The sequence below is a fragment of the Meleagris gallopavo genome, chromosome 5 (assembly GCF_905368555.1).
Source record: "Meleagris gallopavo chromosome 5, MGAL_WU_HG_1.1, whole genome shotgun sequence".
In the NCBI taxonomy this organism is placed as follows: Eukaryota; Metazoa; Chordata; class Aves; order Galliformes; family Phasianidae; genus Meleagris; species Meleagris gallopavo.
In genome coordinates this window covers 42,711,817-42,731,738 of record NC_139408.1, presented here as the reverse complement: position 1 = coordinate 42,731,738, position 19,922 = coordinate 42,711,817, and the positions used below count along the sequence as shown (strand labels likewise).

Below are 19,922 nucleotides of genomic sequence, written 5' to 3'. Positions count from 1 at the left end.
GGTATCAAAACATTGCCACTTACATCCAAAACAGCTGAGTGGGGATTTCAAGTGCCAGCCTGTATGGGATTTATGAGGATTGTCATGTTGGCAGTGTCCTGAGGGACCATTCATTAGGTGTCCTCAAGATCAGTGAGACTGGCAGAACTGATTACATTACGGTAAAATCAGAAAAGGAGACAGCCAGCTTTACTTACTGGACTGTTGTGGAAACATTTATCCCCCCAAGTTCTTTTCCAGCCTCAACCCAAGCATTTGAAAGAAATCTTTTCTGCTCTAAGAAGCAAAGCAAAGGAGGACAAACATTAGATTATAGAAAAAATGCACTCATCATCATTTGTTAAATCAAAAAAGTGCAAAGTTCTATAGCCTAGTGATTAAAATAGGAGGAAGAGTATATTGCTTATAACATGTTTGATGGAGAGTAACCCTGAAAAAAAGGATTAGAGAGTGTTTGTTGATGAGAAACTCAGTGTGACCCATGATTGCCTGGTGCTGTTCCAATCTTTGTGTTGAGATGGGCAGAGCACCTTACTAAGATGTGTGCCCAGGTGATGGATCAGGACTGGCTTCCATTTAACTGATCAAAAAGGCAAGCATTGTGGACCTATGACTATTGGCAGCATCTGAACTAGCTTGCCAAAAATGTTTTTGCTATGGACATAGTTAGGCCTTTCTCTGTGGCAGAAGAAAAGATAGGACTGATATATGCGATATTCTGTTTTATGTTTTGAATACAAAGACTTGCTTTTCTTTTGTTAAAATATTTTGATCTGGAGGAAATGATTTAGAAGACAAGCTGCTTAATTAGTGTGCAGGAAGAGAGAATTTGTTCCAAGAATATTTGGCAGCATGGGAGAGGGCATAAAGTTAGCAGTAGGCAAAGGGGACAAAAGAAGTGTTAAAAAAATATGTTTTCTTTGGAGGAATGTTCCAAAATGCAGTGCCTGGTGTAGAGACAAGGATTGCATTTTCTGTGAAGGCGCAGTATACTAGCACTAAAAATACAACATTGTTCAACTAGCCAAAGAGGTAAATAATTTGTTTGAAGTCCTGGGGATGTTTGTCAGGAATTCAGAAAATAAAATCTTTGGAAAACAGAGGTAACATATGAGCTCAGTGTAAGGCAGCAAATGTTCCAGTGATATTTTTAGTTGAGTAGTACGGTATGTTGCGCTAGTTTCTATGCAATAAGAGGTGACACTACAAAGTCTTGGAACAAGCATGTTTGAAATGTAGTGTAATTTGCCATATATTTAGCATTTTCTCTAGTCTGAAAAGTAACTGTAGTATCTTATACTCCCATTCTTAATGTCTTGTACTTGGAAAAGAATCTACTCCTTTTTCAATGAATCTGTCATCTTTGTTGTCTCAGTCTGGGAAGATAAGAACCGTGTTCGGTCCTTTTGTTGACACTGAGCAGGTCAGAACATTTGTAACTAAGTTAATCTACCTGAAAAGGACAGTAGCCCTGGAAGAATCCTATTAATCAGCATAGATGTGTAGGACCTGAGAGGGAAAAAAAAATAGTTTCCTCTTAACTTCTGAAATTATTGGATAGGTCTGAAACTGGTAAAATCACAGTGTATGTAATAGAAAAAAAGGGAAAAGCAAGCAAAGTAACAGTTGAGGATGAAGAAGATGCAGAAGATCTAATTTTCACTGATAAGGGTCTCTCCATGAGAATGTCTGCCCCAACCTCTCTTGAAACTAAAGCAAGCTGACAGTTTCTTTAATTAATATGAGCAAGATGATTCAAATCTTTCTCCCACTCTACTCTGTGCTGTTGTAGCATCACCTCAAGCACTGTGAGCAGTTTTCATCACCACAATATAAAAAAGATATAAAACTATTCAAAGAGTATCCAAAGGAGGCCCACAAAGATGATTTAGAGAGCAAGATGTATGAGGAGCAGCTGATGCCCTTGGTTTGTTCACTCCAGAGTGGAGGAGAGGCCTCATGGCAGCCTACAGCTCATCAGAGGGAGTGGAGGAGCAGCACTGATCTCTCTAATGACAGTGACAGGACTCAAGGGAACAGCATGGAGCTGTGTCAGGAGAGTCAGGTGGGGGTTAGGAAAAAGTTCTGCACCAGAGGGTTGTTGGACACTGGAGCAGGCTCTGCAGGGCAGTGGTCATGGCAAAAAGCTGGAAAAGTGCAGGAAGCATTTAGACAGCACTCTCAGAAATACGGTTTGGATTTTGGGTTATTCTGTGTGGGTTCAGTAGCTGGACTCAGTGTGGGTCTTTTTCATCTCAGGATATTCCATGATTCTGTGATGTGGCCAGTTTAGCTCTTACCTACTTTAAGAGTGAAATGAACACCTTCATGAGTAAATGGAGATGAATTTTTATGGGTTGTTATATCATAAAAAACACCCAACTCTTTCCATAGATTTTTCCTTTAATCATTTTTTTTTTCTTCAGATTTGCTCTAGTTGGATTTAAATTGAAGCCTCTCTTATTAATAGGCGCTAATTCATTTATACTTGATGAATGTTTCACAAATATGTGTTTCATCAATTGGAAAGAACGTATTGATTAAACAATATTTTAAAAAAGCAGAAAACATCTATTTCACAAGTGTTTTTGTTTAACTGACTCCACTATGACATGAATTACCTTTCACAGAGAGAGAGCTCTCTTACTGTTTCATTTTGACTGCTGTAGATAATTCTGCATTTATGTCCCAAAATGGGCTCAAAGGTTCTGCTAGCCTGCCTGGAGATGCTCAGATATTTGTTCTTCGGTGTTCGGCCCCATATTGTGTGTACTGTTAGAAGAGAATGTTCTTTCCCTGTCAGAATCCTAAATACATTCTTGTTTGCTAGTAAAGCCAGTGTACAGGTAGAAAATTGTTTCCACAAGGTTGTCAGAAATTCATATACTATGGGAGCATAGGATAGTTCTAATTTTCTTTTTTTCAGATACACCAAAAATACTGCAAAAACTTGCAGTATTTGAAGAGTCTATTTGGAGTACTTTTATGGAGATCCGTAAGACAAGGCTGGCTAGGAGGAAGTAGAGGCAGAAATTCCTTCTAAATCATGTGATGATAAACTTTCATAATGACAAGAAAGAATAGCTAATTGTATTTATGATGTCTAACTTACTGGTTAGAAATTGTTATTACCAGTTTGACAAACTAGTTCTATTTCTTAAATTTTGCTAGGAGCAGTCTTGATGAAGCATGGTCCCTTCTTCTGAGAACCGACAGCCTAGACATTTCTTACACAATATGGATTAAATGTTAAAAGGCACATTTGAGGCTCAGTATGAGGCTGCATATTAAACAAATTGGCTCTGTGAATAAGATTCACAAAAATGACACAGATGACAAAATTCCCTACACGGGGAGAGGTAGGTTCCTAAAGCTGTGGTCCATAAGAGCTGCATGCTGAATGGGAAAATCAAAACCAGTCTCTTGAGGAAAGTGTGGGTGTGTGGCATGCAACCCTGCACCTGGAATTAAATGCCTATATCTATGCTTGTGGCAGCTGCTGTTGAGGAACTGGAATTAAGGAACTAGGACAAAGTGGTTGACCTTTGATGTCTATTTATACTGTGCAGGAGAGGCATATGGTTCAACCCTGATCTGGAGGTCATTGTCATCTTTTGTACAACAGCTTAAAGGTTAGAGAATATGAGAGACCTGGGCTTGGCTTGGCTTAGCTATAGCAAGGCAGGAGTGCCACTTCTGTGGAGTGCCCTAACCTAATACATTTTAGGTCATGCTCAGCTGAACTGTTTGTTTCCCTTATGTTAAAGTTGGTTCACTGTTTAGTTAATACAAGCAGTCATGAGTTCATCAGAATAGCAAGCAAGTGGGAAACCACCAATTCTACATTATGGTGATCAAGACATAAGGCTTGAAGAAGAACAAACGTATCAACAAGTGATGTCTGTTCCTATGAAATATATTGTCCTGAGGAAAAAATATTTCTTTTGCAGAACCCATGTGGGTTTTTTTTTCTCTTCTTGTGAAAGTACAAGCTTAATTTTTCAGACTATGTAATTCAAAACCTGAGGCATGAACATTTTCAGATTTTTCACCCTTTAATGTATCTATATAGTATATATGTATTTATATTTTAATAATAACTTGTTACAGTGTAATACTGCAATCTTTAGGCTAATATAGTCCAATGTAATCTAACTGTGCCAAAATTGGAATGTAGAAGTGCCATTTCCTTATTCTTCAGAAAATGTGTAGCACATAATGATGTTCTTTTTATGGGAAATAGCACAGCCAAATCCATCCACAGGAAAAACATCCAAACCAAACTTTTTTGATATGGGATTACTGTAACAACATTTGTGCCTTAGTGTTTTTTGGATCTATAGTATTTACACCCTGAATGTCTTCAGAATGCGTGCTTAACTACAAAGTGTCCCCCTTTTCACTTGTATCCTGAATTTCATGCATTATTGTCCAGTAAGTAATTCTGCTTTTGAGTCATGCTGTTCTGCCCTTCTCAGTATCTTTGAAAATGTTGTCTTTATTCACCATAGTTTTCTGATTCATTTGTACCAGTGGAAGAATAAGAAGAATATAAAGAACCTCATCTGCTCTGCTTTTGTGCAAGTGACCAAGGTGCACAATAGGCATGAGTCAGGTCTTTATGCACATTCATTAACAGTGTTACCATTTTTACATAAAAAAAGGCAAAAAATAAACATGAAAAAAAACATACAAAACCACACCTTTGACTGAATTCATAGCTCATGAACAAGTGGTCTTGAATATCTGGTAGAGATTAATACAGCATTTCTTCCACTCTTTTTTCTATCATTAGTAATAAGTAACTCATGCTGAACTCCACATTCCTTTCCCAGGATAGATACAGAATTGATATTGTCACTTTAATTAACCCATAATAAGTTTTTTTTAAACTAGATTTCATCTTTCTCATGAAACTTTATTAAACTCTGAGTTCATTTAAGAGTGACACAGAAAATCTGGAATAAATATGTTAGAATTGGTTGTGTTAATCCAGACTTATATCAGTATTGCTGAAAATGAAATCCAAGTTTTTGCTGAATGAAGTGAGAGTTCATATGATAGGTGTGCAAAATGTTGCACTTACACTGCTTGTATTTGTATTCAGTTTATAGCATCCAGTAACATGTTCAGTATTTGTTTAAGAGCTTTCCAGCACGGATTTATGTAGGTAATTTTATCTCATGTTATTTAGTATTTGACATAAAGCCTGTATTTTTGGTGTGAATTGGGAAGTCCTGAAATCCAGAAATAGCTATATTATACCATCATAATTGAGAAAGCAAGCTGGAATTCCAGAGAGAAAGGTTAGCCTTTTGCATGATTTATTTGTAAATAAAGTAGCATAACCCAAAGCATGAATTATTAGTAAATAAAATAGCTTTTTTTTTCCTTCTTCTTTGAGAAAAAAATATATGTTTATTTTCGTTTTAGTCTTGGTGTTCCTCATTGAGCACTTAGGGCTGGTGAGGTTGTGTGGACTTATATCTTTGGTGGTGTGAATGCACACCTTCTTTTAAACACTGAACTCAAACTGGGGTGTACTGGGCCTTTCTGAAACTCAGAACTAGTTTTCCAGGATGTGTTTCTCATAGATTAGTGACTATCTAGGAAAAGGGTAATCACCGTTTTTCTGTGGCCAGACCATAGGAGTTCACTGTTCTCCAGGGATGGTTCTTACCAAGTGAGAGGAAGGGTTGGGTTCTACTTAATAAGCTCACAAATGACAGAAATTGAAATACCAGATGATAACAGCATGATCTGTCTGCCATTCATAATGTAAACTATACAGTTCCAATAACATACTTTTTTTTCCTTTGTTTTGTCCATTCTCTAGAAAAAACAAGTGAGCCAAACAAAAATCCGGGTGATCTCTACCATCCTCTTCATCCTGGCTGGCTGCATTGTCTTTGTGACCATTCCTGCTGTTATCTTCAAACACATCGAGGGATGGACAGCCTTGGAGTCCATCTACTTTGTGGTTGTCACTCTGACTACTGTTGGTTTTGGTGACTTTGTAGCAGGTGAGCAGCACTGAGCCTAGATTATATGTATGAGGGCCTTGGCTCTTAGAATTTGTTTTTTGGTAAGGAGAGGAAGCTTTTTACAATTTATTATATCCTGAGAAATGAAGCCAGATATTTCTGTTGAGGTTACTGTGCAATAACATGGAGAACTCCAGACTGGTTTAAAAGCCAGGTGCCTTGCCATCTGCAGAGTGCAAGCTTTCAGCAGTGTAGATAACAGGAGTCTGGGAAGTCCTGATTACCCCTTATCATGCAATGAATTATGCACAAGTCAAATGACTTTCCTATTGAATTCAAAATTTGTATTAGTCCATTAGGTCTCAAGCTGAGGCTGACTGCTGAAGCAAATAGCCAAAATGATGAATGGACAAAGCTTTACAAAGTAGAGCTGAGCTTTAAGACTGGAAAATGTCTGGTCTGACACAGTAGAGAGTTGCTAAATTCTTCTTTTGCAGGATCTGCAGCATTTCAGAAGCTGGATTTTGTTCTGTAGCCTTGGCAGGAATTTTGACATTGCAGCTGCCCTGTTACATCAAGCAAGGTCTAATAGCATGTGTGGCTCAGTGCTAGGAAGTTATTCTCTTAGATGAATATAGTACTATCTGGAACTATAAATATCCATCCATACCAATTGCCAAGGAGAGAGTAAGGATTGTTGGTTACAGAGATGAGAGAATTTATTTTGCTCTATTGTTCTGCTAAGAAAAAATGGTTTAAATAAATGAGCTTTCTTTCCTCACTATTGGATTACTAGTGATTATTGGATTATTAGCGATACTAATTATAGGCATTAAGACGCATAGACATATAATGCTTCTGTTTTGTTATTTTCTAGACATCACTGAAATACCAATGAGCAAAAACATCAAAGGCAGAAAGAAGGATATGTAAAGTTTTCTTTGCTAAATAGCAAAGACAGTCTTTTTGTAGATAACACTATCACCCTCTTTTATTTCTGATGTAGTAGTACAGAAAACATGAAATACTGAGGAAAAATTGGCACTAAACAAAGCCTCAGATATGAAAAAAATATTTCACGAGAATCCAGATTTAAAAGTAACTGTATGAACTCAGTCCACTTTAACCACTTAAGTATGAAGAGAACCTCACTGGTATTCTGGCTTTGTGGTATCAAAACATAGTATAATTAACAATATTTTTCTTAGGCATGTACGCTTTGTTAGTGTTTTTTTGAATAATATATTTGTAAAAAATCAACAGAGTACTAAATTTTAAATTGCTATATATTAATCATAATCAAGATAATATAATCCACGGCTGGGTGGCTATTAACCAGAATTTTTCAAAAATCGAAACCCTGAATGAGAAAACTTCAAAGATGAGCTCATGATAAGAGCTTAAGGCAGGTGATCACCAGGAAATCTGGGTTTCATTGCTGCTTTTGAGAAAGATTTTCTGTTACTTTTATTTTCTGTTACTTTCATCTCCGTATCTCTACCCCTTCAACATCAAAGAGAAAATGTTATGCCGTATTGGATAAAGCAGCATCAGTGAAGCTACACTGATTTATTCCACTAAAATATGTCTCAATTCTTGGCAAACTGGGAAAGTTTTTGTTCTACTGTTGGAAATACAATTATAGCTGTAGTCTGAAAAAAAAAAAAAAAAAAAAACCAGAATATTTTATAGGCTGAAAAAAGTGGTCTCATATTTTCTCAGTTGGCTCATTAGTCTGTAAAACAGACCCAGACAATCTGCTCCATAACAAGCTTCTGCAGGGACGTGTATGATTAGAATAGCCTCATTGTACCATAGCAACAGTCCCCATCTACTATTGTTTTACACTCTTGAAGACTAGAAAAAGAGAGTGATTCATACAGTGTATAAGGAGAGAGCAACATCAAAAACATATTTGAGTCCCTGCCAATACTCAAATGTCTGAGCTTTCTTGAGAATGTTCAGCTGCTTTACACACACTCATGCTCAGTCTGGATAAAATTAAAATACTTATAGAACTGAAATCTGAAATGCTTGCAAAATGCTCAGGTGGAAACTCTGAACTGTATTGTTGGGGTACTTCACTGGAGGAAAATCCTAAAATCTTTTCAGTGCCATATGAAGATAAAAGAAAAAACCAAGACAATCTTCTCTAGGAAAAACTGATTGAGCAGTGTGGTTGGACTGGTTGACCTCCAGAGGTCCCTTCCGTCCTCAACTGTTCTGTGATATTTGTTGCTTCATTTGATCCATATGTCCTCTAAAGTCGCTGGCCAGAGAATTCATCCCTATAACTTACATTCAAGCAGACAGCATATCCTTATTATCAGAACTGATATAGATTTGACTTCCTGTCAGATATCCTGATTTGGTAGAGAAAGTTACTTTTCTGTCTCCTACACAGAGATCTCTGAATCTTTTATTTAAAACCAAAGAATCTGGAAAATATCGTTTGAGAAGGTTGAACTGTAAAGTCTCCAAACTACCAGGCTGCAGACAGTTCAGAACAAGGAAGGCAAATTGTAATAATTTTTTTCTTGAGAATGTATTTGTGATGTTGCATGTATTATCAAAGCAGGAATTTGAGACTTGCTTCTGAATTGTCTCAGAAATATAAGGAAAGAGGTTTACTAGGTGCTCTGGCAGGTCACATAGCAGTAGAGCAGTATGTAATTTCCTAGTCTTAAATTAAAAACAGTCTATTCCTCCCACCTGACAGATCTCTTATCTTTTATTAGAAGTACATTGGTGTTGGCAAGAATCAAGAAATGTTTTCAGGAATTTCTCAGAATTGCAGAAATTTTATAGTCAATTTTGTCATCATATGTTTCCTAAAGAGAAGTTTATGCTTGTTTCAGGAGGAAATGCTGACATCCATTATCGAGAGTGGTATAAACCTTTAGTGTGGTTCTGGATCCTTGTTGGCCTTGCCTATTTTGCTGCTGTTTTGAGTATGATTGGAGACTGGTTAAGGGTCCTGTCCAAGAAGACAAAAGAAGAGGTATGACTAATATTACAGTGATTTGTCACTTTATAAGAGAGCTCTAATTGCCTGATTCCTTGTTGTCTATAAAAGGACTCTGCTTGACTAGTGCTCAGTATAGCCTCCACTGACAGCCTTTTGTGTTCTCTTAGCTCTGATCTTTAGCTCCTTCATAAAGTGTGGAAAAAAGCAACTGAACAAAGGTAGGTTGTTACACCTCTGTCAGTATTACTGAATACACAGAACACACCAGTAGGTCTGCATTTATTAAGAAGAGAGGCCAGCCTTCACTCTGAAGCGAGTTAGAAAACTGTGATAAAAATTTTAAGTGTTCTCTCTAAAATTAGAGGTGTGTGGATTTTTAAGACATTAGTTGGCTCTGTTAATTAAACAATAATTTGCTTTTAATTCAGGCTCTGTACTGATTTTTCCCACCCTTCTCTATGTCAAGGAATATGGTTCTGAATAAAGGTTTAGATTTAGGTCTCTTATTGAGTACTGCATTATTAAAAATTAAGACATTGAGTTGTCAACATCAGGGAAAATGTGGCTCATTTCACTCTGATCATGTTCTCCATGATCCAAAGACAATATTGCTAATGCTCAGAATAAGAGCAGAAGATGAAAGGTAATTATCATACCTCCAAACCTGAAGCCTGTTGACAGAGGGTTAATATAATTTCAATTTTTAATGCAACCTCTTCCTGTATTCCTCAGCAAAGCTAACCTGGCAGAGTTAGCCAAAGAGCAAGAATAACCAAAATTTGGCAGAGTTAATGTTATTTATCATTTATGAAGGCAGTTGTGCAGCCTGAGACTCTGTATATCCTGATGAATAAAAAAGGCTTCACAAAGAGCTGTCAGACTGATGAGCAGCAAGAGAGCTGCAGTGCTTGGCTGTGGCACCCACAGGTTGGAGTCTGAGCTCCCAGGGTGGATAAGCAATACCTGCTACCACAGCTAATCCAGTTCTAAGTAGAGACCATTTCGTCTGGCTTAAGAAACCAAAGATAATACTCTGTGGACTACTGAATGGAGAAACTGAGTTCAGACCATGGCACCCTTTATCTTAGCAGCTGCAGACATTGTACTCCTGAAATTAGTCTTCTTTAGCTGAACTTTAGAAAAGGCCTGTATTGAAAGAGATATTTCTTGATCATTTATCATTTTTTCCCCCTTTTCAGAAGAAGTACTTGATTAATACGTCAGTGCTTTACTCTTAGTCATTATTGTGCTCTCAGGTGCAAAGCAGTGAAATGGAACAGCAGTGAGACATTTAAAGACATGCTGATGGTTCTCATGCAGAACACTGATGTGTTTTGAAAATTTTTTCATGAATCAGCGCGCTTATTGATGGCATGAGTGGTAGTATTTGAACAGTTATGTGATGTACGCCTCCATTAGAGTCAGCCAGAACTGTCCAATATTAATTACCCTAGACTGGATGTATCAGCAGGATTTTGGAGTATTTGAAGTTACCCAATACTCTCAACATTATTTGCTTTGTGGCAATGAACAGAACGTTCAGTGGGACTGAACCATGAGCAGTATGGGAAAGTACATTCCTGTATTGCTATACTGGGTGCTGTAATGTTCTAAGGCATATGACTGTAAAAATATGTGAATAATTCTGCCTCCTCCTGACCATCTACTGCTGACATTATAAATCAGGAATTTTGTTCTTAACCAGAGAGGGATTTGCATGAAGAGCTCTCCCCAAGTAACACAGCTATAAAATGTGTAGGATAGCAAAATATGAAACAGGCAGCCCAGTGATATGCTGCATATGCCATTTACTAGTCACTGGTTGGTAATTTTAAAGCCTGTCTGAGTATAAACACTGTGCTGATGAAAATTGGGCCCAGATGTATGCTTTGGAGTTGAAACTTGTCTCCAATTCTATGCCAGACAAAAAACGTTCTTGTGCTACTGTTCAATAGAAATGAATGTCATTCCATTTTATTTTTGTTGTTTTGTTTTTATTCTTTCCTTTTCTTATTGTGAAGGTTGGAGAAATAAAAGCCCATGCAGCTGAGTGGAAAGCAAACGTGACAGCTGAGTTCAGGGAGACACGGCGGCGGCTCAGCGTGGAGATCCATGACAAACTTCAGAGGGCAGCCACCATCCGGAGCATGGAGCGCCGACGCCTGGGCTTGGACCAGCGAGCCCATTCCTTAGATATGCTGTCTCCAGAGAAGCGATCAGTCTTTACTGCCTTGGAAACAGGACGCTTCAAGGCCTCATCTCAGGAAAGCATCAACAACAGGCCTAACAACCTACGCCTTAAAGGGTCCGATCAACTCCACAAGCATGGGCAAGGGGCATCTGAGGACAACATCATTAACAAATTTGGATCATCTGCTAAAATGACCAAAAGGAAAAACAAAGACCTCAAAAAGACCATCCCTGAGGATGTGCGTAAAATTTATGAGACCTTCCGAAACTACTCCTTGGACGAAGAAAAAAAGGAAGAAGAGACTGAGAAGATGTGTAATTCTGAGAACTCTTCTAGCACTACTGTCCTGACCAACTGCATCCAGCAGCACTCAGACCTGGAGAATGGAGTGATCCCCACTGAAACCAAAGAAAGGGAACATGAAAACAAAGCATTACTTGAAGACAGAAATTAAATGTAAAAGATGCTTGACTTGAATTAACAATGTTAGTGTTTTTATATACATATATATATCGAGACACGTGCCTTATACAGACTCCTTGTTCAGTCTGAATTATATAGCATCGAAGAATATTTCACTGTGCCATAAAGACTCAAGCTTGCTCTGCCAAAACAAATCAGGAACACAGCACTGAAGAATGGCAACAGAAAGCTACGCACATGGAAATTTCAGCCTGTATAAGACTACCAGGGCAAGACACAGAGGAAGAGACGGAACTATGGCAATGCCACCAGAGTACTATGACCACAGCATAATATTAGACAAAGGGTAGTTACATAAGAAGAGCCTTTGAAAGGAATGAAACGGAACGTGTCTTTGTAATGGAGTATGTATTCATCAAGGCTTTCCCTGGTGATTAAAAAGAGGAGAAATGATTGGAGCAAACTAGAAACTTTCAGTAAGGCTTAGTTTACGTTTTGGCACGTGATCCAAGCTAAATTTTTTTTCCATTTTTGAACCACATGCATTATCTTTCTAAACTCCAAAAGAATGTCAATGGACGCAGCCACCAGCTGGATGCTGGTTTGAAAAATCAACACAGACATATTCAAGGGTCAGATTACTTTTTTTCATTAAAAAAGGAAAACAAAACAAAACAAACAACTCTGTGGGTATTCATCTTTACCAGTGATGCAGTGATTTAAAAAACAAAAAAAGAAAAAGAAAGAAAGGAAAAAAAAAAGAAAGAAAAGAAACAAATGGATCTTTTTCTCCTATAGGAAATATTCAGTGTAAACTCACAGCACGAAAGTGCATATGAAGAAATTGCAACATCTAGAGCTATGTTGTTTAAAAGAAGAGAAATATTAATTTACTGATATTTGGCTAGGTGTATAAAACAGTGGGCCAACTGCTTTTTTTAAAAAGGAATTTCTCTTTCACACTTTCTACCGCTGAAATAAACTTCAATTTTAATGCTGTAAGACTATGAAGACGGAAAGGAAAGCTATAGCTTTTGCATGTCAGCAAACTGCTGTTCTCTGTAGCTGAATCTGAATTTTTAAAAATAGACATAAGAGCGTATACATTATTCAAATGAGGGCCAGGGAAACCATAGAATCTCAGGACTCTATGCCCCCTTTGCTAGGTTTGGGTTTAGACATGAGCTGCAGACATAATCTCCAAAAAAAAAAAAAAAAAAAAAAAAAAAGAAAAGAAAATAAAGAAGATTTTAGGAAAGGAAGTTGGGAAAAATATGGAAAATATGGTGGTAATCTTTTAAGTGCTTAGAGCTTTAAGTGCCATTAATGCTGTCATATTTTGTAACTTTTTAAACAACTATTTTGACTTATTTGTTTTATTTCCTTTCAGGTATAAATTTGTTTGACATTTGCTATCTTCTTTCTTGATAAATCTAAACACAAGCACTCTGCATTCCTAAACAAAAGTGAAACATAACCAAACTGTGGGCATTTAAAAAAAAATTATTTGTGCTGTCTGGACATATAAGAGAAACACAAATGTCCCTAGACTTCATAGTAATTATTCAAACAAAAGGCTGCAAAATAACTGATAGGAATTACCAAAAAAACACTGAGTATTGGTAGTCTTAGCCTGTGGGCTACTGTGTTTGCCACTGCAGATAGACAATTTTGCATGCTGGAAATGAAATACATGATTGCACCAGCAATGCTTCCCCCAAGCCTTCTCAAAGTCCTGAACACTCCTGCAATTTAATCTGTAGGCTTATAGATATAAGGGTATACAATGGTAAGCATTATTAGTCACATATACGGACACTAGCAGGTCATACAGACACAGACTTTTGGAATTGCATGCCCATATCTGAATATATAAAATGCATGCTCCATTTTCTGTGGTAGTTCCTGGAATTCTGTGCATAATGAATCACCTCAAAATCCAACTGGCCACCTGAATAGGATCGCCATAGCTGTGAATAGAAGCATGGCAATGTAAATGCAAATTCTGAGTATGCATATTTGTATATCTGATTGGCTCTTCACCATTTGCAGGTGTGAGCCAAGTATCTCAAGCGCAGGGGAGGAAAGAAGTTCTTAGTATGTTCTGTCTGCTGTTTTACTTCACTTGAAATATCATCTTTGTAATTCCATTATCTGTCTGAACATTAAGGATAAAAAAACAATATTTGAAAATTTTCAGGTCATTTGGGATTGCTTTAACTCAATAAGATTCAACAGAAATTGCATTCTGCGTAAGTCACTCATTTATCTCTTAGGGTGTAGAGCTGCATTCTGGCTTCAGTTTGCTGGCGGCAGGAAGGTGAGCCTGGTCTGCTGGGAAGTTTCAGTTGTCTCCACAGTTGCCCTTGCTGATGGAGACTTTGATGCCCCATAGCTTTATGCTCTGCTGTACTATGACATGGATCGCAGCTTGCAGCCACCCTTGCATGTCCTCATACTGCAAGCAGGGCCAGCAAGAATTAGGTCTGTTCAGTGTAGGAACACTCTGGGCCTCCTGGCACTCCTGGGTGTGGGTGGGTGTGGGTGAAATAGTGTCTCCAGCACCACACGCAAGCAAATCTTAGAATCATAGAATCGTTTAGGTTGGAAGAGACATCTAATGATCATCAAGTCCAATCATTAACCTAGCACTGCCAAATGTACCACCAAACTATGTCCCTAAGTACCATATCTACAAGTCCTCATATCTAAATACCTCCAGGGACGGTGGCTCAACTATTCCCTTAGGCAGCCTGTTTTAACACTTCACAGCCCTTTCAGTGAAGAAATTTTTCCTAATATTCCACCTAAACCTCCCCTGGCACGAGTTGAGGCCATTTCCTCTCATCCTTTCACTTGTTTGGGAGAAGAGACCGATGTCCTCAGTACAGCCTCCTTTCAGGGAGTTGTAGAGAGCTATAAGATCCTCCCTGAGCCTCCTCTTCTGCAGACCAAATAATCCCAGTTCTATCAGCCACTCCTCATAAGACTCATGCTCCAGTCCCCTCACCAGCTTCCTTGTCCTTCTTTGGACACACTCCAAGACCTCGGTGTCTTTCCTGTAGTGAGAGGTCCAAAAGTGAACAGTGAACATAGAATTTGAAGTGCGGCCTCACCGGTGCCAAGCACAAGGAGACGATCACTTTGCTGCTCCTGTTGGCAACACTATTTCAGATACAAGCCGGGATACCACTGGCCTTTGCCACCGGAGAGCACTGCTGGATCATGTTCAACCAGCTATTGCCCATTATCCCTAGGTCCTTTTCTGCCAGGTTACATGGTACTGCAGTTGACTTACACGGAGGATCAGGCACACAAGAGCAACTCATCTGAACCAGAAAGCCTACAATACATGCAGATTGTACTAGCAATTCTCCTTGGCTATCAAATGCCTAACACAACATCATACATGCAGTTTTATTTGTTCCTCAACTGAGCTGTGCTCACAAGAAGTGCTTTCCTTTAATGGAAAAGTCCTGCATAGATCCATAGACAGCTAAGGATAGGTAAGGATATATGAGATGCATTTCTTCTATGTGAAAAATAAATCTTAGTCATAGCCAGTGTATTTCAGCAAGTAATGCAAAAGCTGTCATCTGGTAGAACTTGAGCAGGGAGTTAGTAGGCAAATCATGGAAAACACACCAGCATGGACAAAGAGACTGAGGAAGCAGTGTTCAGTGGCCAAATTCAGAAGTGACTGCTCTGATGAGATAATGCGCATATTTTTCATCTCTAAATTTTCTGAGTTCTTTGTCTGTCCTGTCCAGATTCTAGCTGATGGTATCTGTGGCTCACTTGCCCGGCTATGATATGCACAAGTCTCTGGCTGACATTTTATCAGACTGTGTCTTCAGCAACTTCTAGTTTGAGACATGATTGTTTCACGGACAAAGGCTGATGCAAAATAAACTGCTAATGAGATATGAAACAGAGCAGTGGATGACCTTTTACATGAAAAAAAATACTCCCATCCCTTTTTCTGTGTCTGTGAAACTTGCTGAGAAAGCTTTCCACCTACTGTTGGAGTAAATATTTTCTCTCATGTGATTGCTTGTTAGATACCTTAGTACACATCCATTATTATAACAATGTTGGAAATGCAAAAGGTGTATTGTATAGGGGAGCAGACAGAAATGTTTGAGAACTAAAATGATATTTTAATGTCTTAATTTGCTTCTCCCCTTGTAAAGGCCATCTCTTGGTTTTAATTGTATATAACAGCTTGGGAGAAAGTCTCATTTCAAACAAGTGTTTCTGTGGTTAAAATTCTTATCCTAAAAATGCTTAGAAAAAAGTCTAATATTGTTTCTAATGAGGCTGTCCTGCCATTATTGTAAGTTTAGCATAAGAGTCTGAACCATATCTGATTTTGATAGTTGCTGTGAAATTATAAATCATCTGAGCTTTTGCTGTCTGGTTTTATGATGTCTATAGTAGAAGTCTGCTTCTTCCAAAGCCAATAATGAGCTATGCCAGAGTCTTTCTGCAAAATTCTCCGCAATCCACAATGAACAAAACTATGTCTGTGAGTACAGGATGTTAAAAATCCTGTATTTAAGAAACCTCTATTTTCCCTACGAATTTGTGTTTATGCTGTACATGGGCTGTTTGTTTGTTTGCCAGCTTTGGTTTCTCAGGGGCTTACTTGTGCTGTTGGGCAGCATGACGTCTGCTAGTCTCACTTTTCCCATCATCCACTAAAAATAAATAAGAGGCAAAGACTGAGCTTTATTTTATGCCGCATACTAAACTAGAACAAGAAGTCTTCTACTAAACAGATGTGAATTAAAAGGGTGACTGGGATGTGCTTCAGTCCTTTCTATATATCTGTATGTTCTAAACTATGCTTTGTCTGATCTAAGGCCAAAATCTGCTCCCATCAAAGTTGGCACAGTAAAGTGGAGCTAGTGTGTTATTTTTAAGCTTTTCAGTGTGAAGATCTGCTATTTTAACTCTAAAGTGCCATTCAAACTTACTGAGATAGAATTATATCAATAGTAAACACAAATAAGCCCAGCTTCCCTAGGCAATTAAATATCAATCAAAACACAAATGCCAATCAAATAACTCTGTGGAACTTAAATAGAGGCTTGTAGATTTATGTATGCAACCAGTTTCCTGAAATATCACAAAAATGTAGATTTGGAATTTCCTTTAGATAGCCTAATTCCTCCCAGGGTCTCCATCTTCTTTCCTACCAGTAGCAGTTAGTCTATTTAATAACACTGATGATCTGGAACATAATATTTTCTTCCTGCCAACACAACTGAAGTACATAATGATGCTAGACCATGTTGACTCATGCTGCTGAAATCAAACAGTAAGAGAAAGTAGTTGCAAAATAGAATTTGAGATTGTGCTATTGAAGCCAACACATACTCTGTGTGCAGGATCATGCTGGGTTGAGTAAGTCACTCTAAAGTCAGGTCTTGTCCACAGTGCTGGTGAATACTAAGGAACTGACTGAAAAGAGGCCATGCAAATGCACGTGCCTGCCCTCCACATGACACATATGACTTGATTTGGAACTCACATTTAGCGGTGATGCCTCCCATTCCATACAGGTAGATGTGTTTTTTTGTGCTCCCTTACATCTGCATAAAAAGTCACATCTCAGCTCTCGTCTCACCACTAGTAAATACTGGTGCTGCTTTTGGGGAAAGAAGATATATCTCTAGCAGGTTCTTCTTTGAGGCAAATAGGGTTTGCTTTTTTTGGCTGAACTCTCTGAGAGCAAATTACAGACATGTAATATGTGGCATGTAAGAGAATATTTTAGTCTCTCAAATATATTCCACCCACACACTCTTTCTCCTTGTGAGAGCTGAACATTTAAAAGGAAAATCTTACAATGTCAGTTGTGAGATGCAAACCAAACAGACCAGCCTTCATCCTACCATTAAGCAGTTTCCCAGATCCTGAAGTCATGTAGTAACTATTATTAGAAAAAAGCAGGATTTGTGTCTGGATCACAGCTTTGCAACAATTTGAATTTGTTCAGGCCAGTGTTCCAAAGTAATTTTAGACTGATTTTTTTCCAAGTTCTAATAGAACTTGATCTTGATCTTGAAGACTCACCTGAGAAACCATTATAAGTCATTTTCAGTCCTACATTAAAAAAAAAGAAAGAAAAAAAAGAAAAAAAAAACCTTTCCTAAAATTTTGGGAAACGTTTTGGTGGGATGCTGATTTATTTTTTTCCTGATCAATTTCAAATTGTAGTATAAGCAATTGATAAATCTTCTTGCAAAGATGTTCTGTCTACTCTTTTGTCTCTCTCTCTCTTTCTCTCTGTAAGATTTTATGGTGCTTTTGGAAGGCATTTTCAGATAAGGGATAATTTCATAAATGTCATTACCAGGGTACAAAGCAGAATGTGCTTGTACCATCTTGATAAGTTTTGCTGCTATTGTCTTTATTCTATGATGTAATGTTTTACAAAGATTAAAAAAAAAAAATTGCAACAAAGACCTTCTGAATGATGAAAAAACTTTCCTGTCCTTTTTTTTTTCTCCCTCTCTTTTTTCCTATCATCCAACAAAAACAGAGAAGCTGTAATTAATCTTATCTTCTGCGTATTACACTGGAAAACAGAGAACTGCAGGTAGTCTCACCATTTCCTGATCTTTGCATTTGTGTTTGTCTCTCTTATCTTTTATCTTTGCTTGACAGACCAGATTGTTGTGTTTTCTGGGTCACTAATTCGGGAAGTGGAAATGGTGGTGTTGGGCTTCTGTGTTTAAAAAGAGACACAAGCTGCCAGCTGTATCTCTACATGTTTCTGCACCTGGCAACCAGGCAGTTGGAAGGCAAGAAGTAGAGCTATGAAGAGGCTCCATCTCCCTTTCCTAGTCTCTCTTCATAGAAAATATTTGCCAAGATGTCCAAAGGAATTTCCTAATGCAAAAAGGAGGAGGGAGGAAGTGAAGCCTTTTGACCTTGGGACTCACAGACAAGGTTGGGGTTGTCTTTTACAGTGAAATCTTATGTCCATTTGTAGGATTTTTGGTGTCTTCCCATTGACCGTAGTCTGTATGAGGCCACAATTTTTTTCCTATTTCTTTGTTTTTTTCATCAACTTGGGAATCTGCAACAGAGGCAGTTTCCCAACAGGTATAATTTGCACAAACAGATGGTGCAGTGGGTCCACTGTCAGATAACATGCATGACAAAAGCTTCCTGCAAGTATGATTGATACTTCTCTACGAAGAATGTAGAGGCCCCTCCTGGCTGAGTCTTCCTTTGACTTAATACTGCATTTTTTCTACTGTTAATATACTTGTAATACAGTTCCTACTTGTTCTTGCTATTTGTTCATTTCCTGTGTAAGACAAGTCATATTTCTCCAAAACCCACCCTCCATTTCCAAATTATTTCTTCTTTTATGAGCACACCTGTTAACTGGTGCTACTTTGGCTACTTCGCATCACTCTTGCAGAAGGCTTGGGGATGAGTGGCTGGATGACTGTGAAGAGGAAAGGGACCTGGTGATGTTGGTTGATGCTCAGCTGAACATGAGCAGACAGTGTGCCCAGGTGGCCAAGAGGGCCAACAGCATCCTGGCCTGCATTAGAAATAGTGTGGCCAGCAGGAGCAGGGAGGTCATCATCCCCCTCTACTCAGCACTGATGAGGCCGCGCCTCAAGTATTGTGTTCAGTTTTGGGCCCCTCACTACAAGAAAGACATTGAGGCCCTGGAACAAATTCAGAGAAGGGCAATGAAGCTGGTGAGGGGTCTGGAGCACAAATCTTATGAGGAGTGGCTGAGGGAGCTGGGATTGTTTAGTCTGGAGAAGAGGAGGATCAGAGGAGACCTCATTGCACTCTACAACTTCCTGAAGGGAGGTTTGGGGTGAAGAGGGGTTTGGCCTCTTCTCCCAGGCAACAAACAGGACCCAAGGAAATGGCCACAAGTTCTACCAGAGGAGGTTTAGGTTAGACATAAAGAAGAACTTTTTCTTTCAGAGAGTGGTCAGACACTGGAATGGCCTGCCCAGGGAAGTGGTGGAGTTGCCATCCCTGGCAGTGTTCAAGGGTGTCTGGATGAGGAGATACAAGATATGGTTTAGTAGCTTGTGGTAGCAATAGTAATGGGAGGGCAGTTGGACTAGATGATCTTGCAGGTCATTTCCAACCTTGTGATTCTATGATTCTAAGTGGATATTTGTGCTTTCTAGTTTATGCAAATTCTCATTTTGCCTGCTCACCTGATCTCCCATTTCCAGGGCATGAATTTTGCCTCAGCTGTTTCTCTGACTCTGTCATCTGTTGCCTGGGGTACACAGAAGGTTTTTTGATCTGCAAGCTGATCAATCTGTTCAGCTGTCCCACTAATTTCTCCTAGAGGTGACTG

At 38.6% G+C, this 19,922-nt stretch overlaps 1 protein-coding gene across 1 annotated transcript in view; it reads left to right on the top strand.

The window, feature by feature from the left end:
• Positions 1-18,104, top strand: part of KCNK10 (potassium two pore domain channel subfamily K member 10) — a 62,140-nt gene extending 44,036 nt beyond the window's left edge. Inside the window, exons 5-7 of the mRNA XM_031553637.2 lie at positions 5,837-6,023; positions 8,843-8,985; positions 10,974-18,104. Coding sequence (XP_031409497.1) covers positions 5,837-6,023; positions 8,843-8,985; positions 10,974-11,597 — 954 coding nt within the window. The 3' untranslated portion in view covers positions 11,598-18,104. The remainder of the gene's footprint in view (positions 1-5,836; positions 6,024-8,842; positions 8,986-10,973) is intronic.
• Positions 18,105-19,922: the final 1,818 nt, after the last annotated feature.